The following is a 12,957-nucleotide window of genomic DNA, read 5'->3' on the forward strand; positions in this document are numbered from 1 at the left end:
AACTACCCCAGGGACCCTAGCAACCACCTCGAGTACCCTAGCAACCGCATAGCAACACTCTAGCAACCACCTGTGGTACCTTAGCAACCGCATAGCAATACCTTAGCAACCACCCCGGGCACACTAGCAACCACTCCAAGTACTCTAGCAACCGCATAGCAACACCCTAACAACCATCCAGAGCACCTTAGCTACCACATAGCAACACCCTAGCAACCACCTAGAATACTCTAGCAACCACTCTGCGGTTCTTAGCATCTATCTATCTATCTATCAAACTTTAAGCTTTTAATACTACGTTAAACTTCAAACTATTTCAGACTGAAAAGCGTCAAACTTTAAAACTTTTTAGTCCGGCTTTCTCGACAAACCTTTTTTTATCTAGTTGTTGTTATTATTATTATTATTATTATGAACAAACATGTACATGACAAACATTATACACGATATAAACAATTATACACTAGAGGGGCTGTATACTAATACAGATTTATATAAAAATATTAAAGCGTTTACAAACTTTCACCGTTTTAATTGCCTTTTGTTTCATAGAAAAGCATATAGTATGAATATAATGCTCCATTTCCTTCCTAAAAGAGAAAAAAAAGTTTTTTTGCTGGAGAACTTACATTTGTGAATATATAATTTAGCATGTAAAATAAGATTCATCTAAACATGATTGTGCTTTTCTCTTGCTTTGTTTTATTTTGTGAAACCTTGCTACATATATGGAATAACCGTTTTATAAAAGCAATAATCCCCGTGAAGCCGTGGTTTACAGTGAATTTATAACAGCTAAGAGGCGCTGTTGTTAGATTGAAACCCCCTTAGCTGTTATAAATTCACTGTAAACCACGGCTTCACGGGGATTATTGCTTTAGTAAAGACATTTATACATAACACTAAAGTAAAGAAAGAAAGCTCTAAGGGTTTTACGGTTGCTATGGTGATCTCGTGCAATATATTTTAAAACGCTCTTGAAACAGTTTGGTGTTTTTCTTAGTGAAGCTAGTAAATTAGTTCGCAAAGCTTACAATAATTGAGTAAATTCCAAAGATATAAAATCAGAGGACCTGACACGTGTGATAAGATCAGTGTTGGGAAGTAGCTAAATTACAAAATAAATACCGTAATCTAGTTACTAAGAAAAAAAAAGGGTAATTAAATTAGTCACTTATGAAAATGTTAACAATTACAAAGGGAGGTTACATTTTCACACACATCCACATTTAATTGATTTCTTTCATAAATTGCATTGACTGTTCGAAAATACGAAACACCAGGAGTTTAGGACATGCATATTCAATAACGGTTTTATTTCCTATTTGGGTTTATATATAGGGTGAATTGCCCTAAAGTGGGACACTGCTTAATGTGGGACACCTAAGAGTTTGTAGCTCCCCCATAAAAACATGAATGCCAGTGAAGGTTCAGCAAAGTGCTCAAAATCACATGTCCAGTCATATATGAGTGGAGCGATCATCAAACATGAAGCACCTTGTATAAAGACCACCCAAAGGTCAGTGACAGCGTTTCAACAAACTTGATATTAAGGAGTATAAATTAATTCTAAACAAAACAATCCTGATACTTTTTGTCAGTTGGTGTGAATGCTAGTATAGTTATAGATTCAAGTTTATCAAGCGCATTAATAAAATACATTTAAAAAAAAAAGTTATACCAAGTGCTGTATAATAATGAGGAAATGCAGTAAAAACAGGATTGAGCTGTAATTTGACTTAACGCACTTATTCAACACATCACCATAAATCACAAACACACTGCAGAAGCTGAAGCTGAATGAATTTCAGGCAGAGAGAAAACACATGGATGATTTTTCAGTTTTATTAAATATACAGTAAAAAAAAAAAGTGTACAGATCCATTAATATAACATCCCCCAGCATCAAATATTCTCATGTTTCAACTGATAGCATCGTGCCAGATAAATGTATCTATGAGATACACTAGATTAACACTCTCACGTGATCCTCCGACGACAGTAAAGGACAACAGTACCGCTGTAACATTATAAAGGTGAGTATTGATTGCATGGACTGGTTTCAGTGGTCAGCACAGTGCGCTGTCGTTTGCATTGCAATCTGCCCATAATCGACACGAGATAAATGCATTCATAAGGCTCTCTACGTAAAAACATTTTCTTGGCATACAGCTCTGTACAAAATCAGACAATAGTATAATGAGCTTTTATTTTATACAAGGCAACTTGTCGTAGTTTAGAATAAATACTTAACTCTATACAGTGATATTGTACCAGTTATTAACCACTTTATAGTTTCATACAGACATAAAAACTTTAAAAAATACTTTTAAAAGCTGATAATCCCCGTTATAATTGTAGAGTGTGACAAAACATCTCTGGATTGCATTTGTTCAGAGGCGACGCGCACGCTTATGTCCTCCACACACACACCGTGTCTTGCAAAGAGCGTTTTCAGTGATGCGAGTGTGTGCGGGTCACAGCATTAAGCGCATTGAGGGACGCGGTTCTCTCGCGGCGCCCCCTGTAGGCGGTGAATGGGACGGGCCCTCGGAGGGGTCATGCTGCAGCGTCAGTTTATCAGGAGTGTAGTCGTTCCGCTTCAGATCTGACCACAAACACACACAACTCATTAGAAACTGCCACATACAGACTAGATAATTCGGTAACACTTTATAATAACTGCACGCTATGAATCATTAGGGAAGCATTAGTAAATGTGACCCTGGAGCACAAAACCAGTCATAAGGGCCAATTTTTCATAATTGAGATTTGTACATCATCTGAAAGACTGGTTTTGTGCTCCAGGGTCACAAATGTTTTATAACTACCTGACTTAATCATGAATTACAGCAGGAAATATGTGTTAATAAAGCATTTATTAACACACTGAGCAACTATGATCATATGTCTAAATAATACGATTTACAAATGTACATTTAAATAGCTTATTAATCCTTTACATACACTTTCTAAAATTATCTTATGAGCCAATGACAACTCCTAAATAACTGGTTTGATGAATGAAATGATAAATTGATAAAGTATGAAAATAAAATTAAACATAGATATGCTTAAGAACAAGGCATTTATAGCTGTATTTATAAACTGCTTACTAATGCCTATTATTGTTGGAACAATGCTTTATAAAGGATGAATTGACTATTAATGCTTACCTAATGATTCATAGCGTGCAATTATTATAAAGTGTTACCTAATTCACTTACAAATCAATCATAAAAATAAATAATTTTTATTACTATAGAAAAATCAAAACGAGCTGCGGTGGGCAAGTGACATCACCGGTGTTGTGTTTCACACCGTAAACTATCACAGCAAGCCTAAATCGTATCCACCTATATTATATTCAAACATATTTTTACATCAAATGCATTTATATGCTCTACATTTCAATGGAACAATAAAAAATAAAATAATGAATAATGTTATGCTTCAGTGGCATGTTTTTTCCCATCCTGCCCCTTCGTGACACAGCATGGTGTGATGCAGCTTCGGCCTGCAGACTCTGATCCAGCGTCATTCTGTTAATAAACTCACCTGGAAGCTTGAGTTTCCGGCAGCACGAGTTGCAGTGATGTTTGGAGCGGAAGTTACGAATGGCATCGTCACCAAGATTCGCAGGGCCAAAGATCATATCGTAAGACCTGTCGCAATCACACATATAAAAATAACATTCATAAACTAACACTTTACAAGTTGTGTTGCCACTTTATATTAGGTGGCCTTAACTACTATGCACTTAAATTTAAATTAATAATTTGATACAATGCACTTGTACATGCATGTTTTTACATTGTACTTGTATTTTAAAACAAAAACCCCGCATGTAATTACATCTGTAATGAAATTTATAATTACACTGTTGACCAATCCCTTACACCTTAACCCTTACCTCCAAACCTGTCCCTAACCTTACCTGTATCCCACCTTAATAGCAGCAAAAGTGCTTTGCAATACAATATGAACACAATAAATATACTGTACTTATTTTTTGATGCAAGTACATAGTAGTTTAGGCCACCTAACATAAAGTGGGGCCCAAGTTGTAATAGACCTTAGTAATAGGGAACAGTACAATTCACTAAACGCACTGTACTTGATTTCATTCAAAAATTAAATTAGGACTGAAGCCTAAGATCTTAAAATAGGGGTCATTTTGATTTGTTTCTCACCCTTTCTCTCCGCTCTTAATGACAGACGGATCTGTCAGTATCTCACCGACCCCTACAGAGAGAGAGAGATCAGTCAAACCTCATTCATCACATTCATTTCTACTCACCCCTCCAACTCCAAAACAAACACAAGTTTATAGAAACACCTGCAATGGTAAAATGTTTCTACAGTATGGGATAGAGTTCACCCAAAAAATGAAAATGCAGTTATTATTTACTCGCCCTGGTGTTGTTCTAATAAGCTTTCTTTTTCAAACCACAAAATTATATATGTATTTAGCAGATTGTGTTTACCACAGAAAAGAGTGATGATCAGGTCAACACAGACGTATAAAAATTCTACATGGATTAAAAAAAATGCACTGGTATCGGATCAGAATTAGCAGAATTTTCAGTATGGGATCAGTTCTGAAAGTGGTATCGTTGCATCCCTAATTCAAGCGTGACGTGTGTAAGTGAGACACAAACCCTGCAGGTCGAGCACGAGCAGCTCTCCTCGTGTGAATTCATACGTCCAGTGGCTGAAGGCCAGCATGGTTTCTTCTAGAAGGTTGGTCGGGACGATTTCATCCCCGTTGTTGTTATTAAACTTGCGGAAGTCTCCAGTGATGCACTCCTCGATGGCAAACCACTGACCGGCAGAGTGACAGTAGAGCAGGAACACCTCCAGAAACCTGCAGAGACACACTGCACTCTCAGCAACACACTCGACCGGATCTGTAGGGGGGTGTGTGTGTGTGTGTGTGTTGTGACGGTGAGGAAGTTTATCCATGCGTGACAACACCGATAATTACTGGCATCACTGGTTACTTTCACTTTCAAATTAGTGGCAATCCAGCTTAAAGGAATTGTTAGTTTTTAGTTTGAGTTATCCCTCGCTTTCCTTCACTTTTAAAGGGTTAGTTCACCCAAAAACGAAAAATAGCCAATGTTTAACTCACCCTCAAGGCATTCTGGGTGTGTATGACTTTCTTCTTTCAGACGAATCCAATCGGAGTTATGTTAAAAATGATCCTTGCTCTTCCAAGCTTTATAATGGCAGTGAATGGCTGTTTTTGTTCAACAGTCCAAAAGAAGTCAAATAAAGTGCATCCATCCATAATAAAACGTGCCTCCTGCAGCGAATCAATGCATTTTTGTAAGAAAAACATCCATATTTAAAATGTTATAAATACTTTTCTATATTTATATGGATATTTTTCTTACAAAAACGCATCAATTCGCTACAGGAGCCATTTATTCTTTATTATAAAGGAGGCCTTGACTGTTTTAATATGGATGGATGTGCTTCATTTGACTACTTTTGGACTGTTGAACAAAAACAGCCATTCACTGCCATTATAAAGCTTGGAAGAGCAAGGATCATTTTTAATATAACTCCGATTGGATTCATCTGCAAGAAGACAGTCATATAAAGGTACATCTCAAAAAATTAGAATATCGTGAAAAACTGCATTTTTTGTGACTTATTTCAAAAAGTGAAACTTTCATATATAATGTAGATTCATTACAAGTTTAAACGGGTATACAAAACTGAAAATAAGTAAACATTGTGGAACCAAATAAATAAGAAACGTATAACATTTATTAGCAAACGAATACTAAGAAAGCTTGGCGACACGGCATACACCTTGATTTCAAATAAAGTAAATAAATTACACAAAATATAAATAAAAAGTAAAACTCAGAAAACACTGTGGAACCAATTAAAGCGTGTGTGTGTGAGCGCGTGTGTGTGTGTGTGTGTGTGTGTGTGTGCATGCGTGTGCGTGCGTGCGAGTGTGTGTGCGAGTGTGTGCGTGAGTACCTGGGTGAGTATGGGATGGTTTTGGGTCTGATCTGGTTGAAGGCAAACGTGAGTTTCTGAGCTGCTCTCTGCTGCTGAATTTCCTGTTCACAACAGAAACACAAACACTCATTCAGTGGAGTCTCGCACAGACATCAGCGCTCGTTCACTCATCCGGGACGACGCTAAATGTGGCTTTAATTTGGATAAAGAAACTTTTGAGATTCAACCACAATCAGAAGGGTTTGAGTGCGATTTGTCCGATTTTATCGATTAATTCAAATGTAATGTTTTGCCATGATTTTATTTTTTATAAATAGAGGAATCATTACCAAACGATACACTGACAATATGCCAATGATAACAGTAAAGAGAAAAGAATGATCCAACCGCTCATATCGCGAGGTGCTATTCACACAGAATGAGGTTTTGTTTTTTACAAGACGTGTTGTTTTTTTACATCATGTGTGCTGCACTTGGAATATAATTTTCCTTAATTTAGAGGATTAATAAAGAAAATTTGACTTGAGTCATGTTGTAGTTACATTTTTAAGTTGACTGGTTAAAAATCGAGAATCGGTGAAACGTTTGGAGAAAAAAAATTTTTTTGCCATGTCGCCCAGCCCTAGATTTGAGTAGTTTGTAGTGTAACCTCTAAGGACTGCCTTCACCTGTCAATCAAGCACTGCACTAAAACATGTAAGCTAAGGCAGAATTTATATTCCTGATGTCACGTCCCATTTTACTAATCATTTTAAAGCAGTTCAGAATGAAAACACTGCAATTTTCAAATATAATGCAGTAATCATAACTTTTTAATCAAAACGTCAAAACTGGATCCTCTCCAGTCATTTAGTGCTTTTAAGCTCCGCCCCTGCAGCACACTCATACACCTTCACTTTTGTAAGCCACGCCCACATCTCAACATCCAGTCAACAACTGGTGCACAAGAATGTAGAAGCCCTATATTTTTCTTTTGTTAATCTGTCACTCAAAAGTCTGAATATGCACTTTAAAATAAGTAATTAAATTAAAATGTTAATTACAACAGGGGTTACATCTGAATATTTTCACACACACACTCATACAGATTTAATTGATATCTTTCATAAATTGCATTGACAGCTCTAAAATATGAGATACCAAGAGATCATCTGCGTTTTTCCCATCATGGAAACCCATAGGGCCCTACATGCGGTGTGTGTGTGTGTGTGTGTGTGTGTGTGAGATCGTACCCTGAGACAGAGGTGCAGGACTGTGTTCTCTCTGTAAATGCTCTGCCAGGTGTTGACCACCTCGGGCAGGAAGGACTTGACGATGTACAGGTGTCCAGGCTTGAGGATGTCGTACTCTGACCAGGTGCAGAGCACTTTGAGTGCCCGCCGCAGGCCTCCACCCATCTCCTCCTTACTGAGGAACTCGATCTTAGCGCAGAGGCCGCGCTGAGCCCACGACGACATGCTGTTGTTGATGCTGTTGGGAGAGCTCTCCTCCAGACGGTACACTGTCACCGGCTCACCTGTGCGACACGCAAACCCCAGAACGTCACGCATAAACACGCAACTGACCTCGCAATCACACGATATCACGAAACAAATACACCGTAGGGCTGGGCGGCGCAAACTACATCTTACATCAAGCAATTCTGTGTCATGTTTTGTCTGATTGTAAAACAAGCATGTGATGATAAATCTTTATTTGACCCTCTAACTCTAGCACTCTCTATTAATTGTCTTAATTGTATTTTATCTATTTGTTTTCCTATTAGTTTTATTTAAAAAAAAAAAAAAACACTTGACCCTCTAACACTTGCACTCTATTCGTTTTCTAACTGCTTGTTTTCTTAAACAAAAAAGGCATCTAACTTTAGCTTTCTGTATTCTATCTATTTGTTTTGTTTTTATTGTATGTGTGTCATATTATATATTATTATATAAATATATACATGTGAATATTTCCAAAATATATACACACGTGTGTGTGTGTATTTATATATACAGAAAAAATATACACAGTACACACATATATATATATATATATATATATATATATATATATATTATATAAACAAAAACTTGTATTAATTGTTTGACAGCACTAGTAAAAATCAATCACTACCGTCACGCCGCCCAGAACTACATGATATACAGCAAAGCCTGATGGGACAGAAAGAGACAGGAGGGCAGTATTGTCTTACCTCTAGGGGGCACTGGGGTGAATGGTATACTCTGAGACAACCTCATCAGGTTATTACGCTCCACCGCTAATACACACACACACACACACACACACACAGGGCTGATGTCAGTAAACATCACAGGAGCCAATGCCACACACCTGCTTCAAACCCACACCACCACACCTCGGCCCTCTAAACATTACAGTCTGTGTTTGAGCAAGGCGTCGCGGGTCGGGTTCGAATCAGGACACGTTTATGTTTACATTAGACGGAATGACATCATAACTGACCTGAATACTGATAACTCTCCATGGGCTTGAACGGAGAACCAATCGCTGGTCCACAGACACACAGAGCAAAGAATGAGCAGAACAACACACAAAATACCATGGTATTACCGTGCTCTTGATGCTATGAGTAGAGTGTAGTACTGTATGTGTAAGTGCTGAGAGAGACCAGCAGGGGTCAGACTTACAGTCCATATGTGCCCCCAGGTGTGTGTGTCGCCCGGCGTACAGACCTGCTGCTGACACACACACACACACACACACACACACACAGTCAGACTAAAGCAGGATCAGTTCAGCTGTCATCAGACAATCATTAGTTGTGATGAAACACTCACTGTTTGAGATATCGTCTCCTGGACTCCTGAACACCAGAGACACAAACAAGAAAATCACTTATAAATAATCAATCTCACACACACTTGTTTATCTATATCAGTGCGCTCATCTCATACACTTGCAGTATTTGTATATCAGGTTAATGATATTTTCTTTTCTATGTCCCAACCCAAAATCCCCCCTCACATAAACCTGTTCAAAACTCTAGATTTATATTTATGCATTAGAAAGCAACTTGCATTGCACTTAAGGTACACCGTTTTATCAGCTCAGAAATGTAACCAACAATAAGGATACATTTTTTGAAATAAATAATCTCTTTAATAATCCTTTGTTAGGATAGGACAATATTTGTCTGAGATACAACTATTTGAAAATCTGGAATCTGAGGGAGCAAAAAAATCTAAATATTGAGAAAATCTCCTTTAAAGTTGTTCAAATGAAGTTCTTAGCAATGCATATTACTAATCAAAAATGAAGTTGATATATTTACGGTAGGAAATTTCCAAAATATCTTCATAGAACATGATCTTAATATCCTAATGACTTTTGGCATAAATTAAAAATGTATAATTTTGATCCATACAATGTATTGTTGGCTATTTCTACAAATATACCTGTGTTACTCATGCTTTTGTGCTGCAGGGTCACATATTCCCTGGGAATCGAACCCACGAGTACTAGTAAGTGCATCAATGTTTAATCATGAAAACAATCACTTTATTTGTCGTCAACCTCAAAACACACAGATACTCACAGTTTGCTGGATTGTGCTGATTTCCCCTGAGAATGAAAGACAGACAGAGTTACGGCGAGTGTGAATGTTGTTTCTCTAAAACACTATGTTTGTGTCGTTGTGTGTTTGACTGACCAACAGCAGATCCTCATAATGAGAGACGTCCTCCAATGAAACACGAGTCCTCTCCTGCTTACTGAGCGCTGAAACACACAGAACGCTTTCACTTCACGATCCGATCTGATTCCAAAACAATTCGATCTACATTTTTTCCAAATTAATTCCTCTGCTGTGCACATACATCTTTACATTTGAACCAAAATCGCAGTTTCTATGCTTCTTGTTCATAGCTGGAAGCTCTGTATGTCAGTACTGCCATGAAATAGAGTGAATCTTCACTGGTTTCACGATTCAATTCAAATACGATCATCATGTCAACGACTCAATATCACGCTGCGTCACATTCTCAATTTTCAATATTACTGCACGAGGCTACATTTTCATATAAATTATATATAATTTATTTTGTGCAAAATTTACTTTGATTTTTCTTAAGTTATATAAGCAGGCTACTTTTTGAAATAATTACTTATTTAAAATAAGTGTTTTTTAAGTAAACTGCATTCACACTAATGCACAGATCTATTTAGATTTATCAGATGTTTTGTCCTGCTCTGAAAACAACTGACTGTGTTTACATCAATTTCGTATAAAAGTATTCGGAAACACAAGTGCATTTAACCGCAGCTGCGATCGAGCTTCAGGACAAACAAACACAAAGCACACATGAAAGTCTGTCAGTGGCCGACGTGAGTTGTGTGCATCTAATAGTACTGCATTCCAAACGGCAGATGAAAGCAAAACACTGAAATAACGGCAAGTGGAAGCACACACTGTCAAGCAATGCACACGTGTTTCACAACGCAAATTCTGTGCAATGAAGCCTCTGCAATTGTCTCCAGCACACACACATCCCATATGCAGGGAAAAATAAAAAACAAACTCGGAATCGATTCTGAAATGATTCAGAATCACTGAAGAGAGAATCGCGATGCATCAGTGAATCAATTTTTTTCTCCCACCCCTAGTTTCAGTGTTCCTACACATTTTCCATTTAAAAATTTCATACTTAAAATTTCCAAACCTCTCGGTAGACCATATTTATCAAATGGTTCATAGAGCACTATTTTCAGCTTTATATTGGGTATATAGTAGTCATCTGTAAATATTTTAATTTTCTCAGGGTTTTTTATATTCATTTTCTCCCTAAGAGTCCCTAAAATAAAAAATACAGACTTTTGCATGCACACAAACTTTTTTGTGCCCTCCAGAAACTATTCACATGTGCATGGAAATGTTTTGCATGCTTACGCATTACAATTTCTAGTTTTATATAACCTATTTATTTTGTGCATCACTGCCATCTTACTATGAATAAAATGTTTGGATGCACATGAATTACCAGAGATCTACCTGCTCTAATATCAAGGCCTAATGTTCAATTCAACACATCATCGTCTGTGATGGTGAAGAAACCATGACATGAAATAAATGGGCTAATAATATAAAATTTGCCAAGTTCAAGGGTCTATAAAAAAGACTGGTACTGTAAAAAAAGTGTTTAAGCTTTGGTTTTCATTGGGGCAGTATGCCCAGTGTGCATTGTCCTATATGCCAAGTTTAATGGTTTCTTGTGTGCACATAAAATCTGTATATATTTTTATTCTTGCAAAGGTCCTTGAGGCTAATTAATAAGGTGCTAAAAGTACAGTGAGAAGAAACCCAATATGCTTATGAAAGTGTGCATGAAAATGTCGTATTTGGCAATCACTTCTTGCACGATAAATTTATTTTCATTAAATTCTTAATTTTCTATTATTAAAAAAAAACTAAATGGGGGCAAATGTCTGGAAACACAAATATTTTTCCATACTCTGCTTTCTCTTTTCCATACTTTTCCAGGCCTGGCAAATACTTCCATGGAATAGTATGGAAGTAAAAGTATGGAATATATTTCCATACTTTTCCAAACCCCATAGGAACCCTATAAAGTTTTAACATGACTAAATCAAGAGAAGAGTGTGTGTAACTGCGTTCAGTTGGTGCTCATGATGTTGTCAAGAACTGCTGAATCAGGGTTAATGTTTAAAGCGTTGTGTTGCATAATGCTGCTGTTTACACTCACTTGACTCTGGATGCAGGAACGAAGGGTTTCTGTCAAACTCGGTGAAACCAGCGTATGAGTTCACCATCCGCATGTGACCCTGCGCCGCTGCCACCGCCTGCAGAAACACACACCAGATTGAGCCAAAGCGGAGAAACATCATCTTTAACATTCAGAAAACTACTCACCACATCGCGAGCCTTTCTGGAGGGACTCGGCTGCCGGCCACTCACAGCAACCTCTTTAGGGAACGACCTCTGACCCTCAGGATCATCCTTGTGACCTTCGGAGAAAAATGTGTTCAAAGCATTACAGGCCAAACCACACTGACATTTACACTGGCACAAAATCTGACTTTTTGCTCACATCTGACACAGATCGGAATTTGTTGCACAGGTGTAAACACAAACATCTGCACAAGATCCAATTTTTTCACATCCGATCTGGGCCACTTCTACATGTGGATTTTACTTGGATGCATATCTGGACATCTGACCTACAGTCAAACCAAAAATGATTCAGACACCAGATATTTTTTTAGTAGTGGGTGCAGGACACTATAGTTAATTTCTGTAAGTGAGGAGAGCAAAATCAAGTAAACTGTGACATATTACACCCAAAAATACTTCATACAGTGAACTACCAGTAAAAATTTGGGACCTGAGCATGTTTTGCTTCAGTGTTTTTCTTTAATTGCTAATGTGATGTTTTTCCACCACAGACTGAACTAAATGAAGCATTGCTTGGTAATTAGTTGAGCTAAATTGGTATTATCTAATTATGTTCTTAAATTTAACATCTGACAGCTATTCAACCCAATTCATTACATACCTTTCTATCAAAGTTATCTGACATTATCAAGATCAATTTGTTCTGACGCAGTTTAACTCTGAATAAACTGTGATATAATGTGAGAAATGTTGAAGGCATGATATCAAATTAAATCATCTCGGCGCTACTTTATTTTCGCTAGAATTCAAGAATTCTTCTTCTAACGAGCTGTAGATAAAATAGCCTAACAAATTAAAATTATCTTTATCCGTTCAGTCAGAATTTGTGCTGTAAAACATCCATGAGAGCCGTTGTCCATGTTGGCAAATAATAATGTTCACTCGTTGTGAATTATATGTGACCCTGCAGCACAACAGCAGTCATCAGTAACACAGGTATATTTGTAGCAATAACCAAAAATACATTGTATGGATCAAAATTATACATTTCTCTTTTATGTCAAAAATCACTAGGATATTAAGATCATGTTCCATGAAGATAT

General features: G+C 37.2%; 1 protein-coding gene across 3 annotated transcripts in view; it reads right to left on the reverse strand.

Annotated features, from left to right (window-relative positions):
• Positions 1-1,827: 1,827 nt before the first annotated feature.
• LOC306843284 (transient receptor potential cation channel subfamily M member 7-like) overlaps positions 1,828-12,957 on the reverse strand; it is a 50,299-nt gene continuing 39,169 nt past the window's right edge. For 2 of the 3 annotated variants that reach the window (XM_079374668.1, XM_079374666.1), the window contains exons 27-40: positions 11,873-11,967; positions 11,706-11,802; positions 9,656-9,723; positions 9,542-9,567; positions 8,784-8,809; positions 8,634-8,681; positions 8,449-8,493; positions 8,177-8,242; positions 7,215-7,498; positions 6,001-6,083; positions 4,662-4,867; positions 4,194-4,245; positions 3,559-3,665; positions 1,828-2,608 (exon numbers count right to left, since the gene is read on the reverse strand). In XM_079374668.1, coding sequence (XP_079230794.1) covers positions 2,478-2,608; positions 3,559-3,665; positions 4,194-4,245; positions 4,662-4,867; positions 6,001-6,083; positions 7,215-7,498; positions 8,177-8,242; positions 8,449-8,493; positions 8,634-8,681; positions 8,784-8,809; positions 9,542-9,567; positions 9,656-9,723; positions 11,706-11,802; positions 11,873-11,967 — 1,334 coding nt within the window. In that variant the 3' untranslated portion in view covers positions 1,828-2,477. Of the gene's footprint in view, positions 2,609-3,558; positions 3,666-4,193; positions 4,246-4,661; positions 4,868-6,000; positions 6,084-7,214; positions 7,499-8,176; positions 8,243-8,448; positions 8,494-8,633; positions 8,685-8,783; positions 8,810-9,541; positions 9,568-9,655; positions 9,724-11,705; positions 11,803-11,872; positions 11,968-12,957 lie in introns of all 3 variants that reach the window. The other variant, XM_079374667.1, reaches the window with a different exon arrangement.

Source organism: Barbus barbus (genome assembly GCF_936440315.1).
Source record: "Barbus barbus genome assembly, chromosome: 23".
NCBI lineage: Eukaryota > Metazoa > Chordata > Actinopteri > Cypriniformes > Cyprinidae > Barbus > Barbus barbus.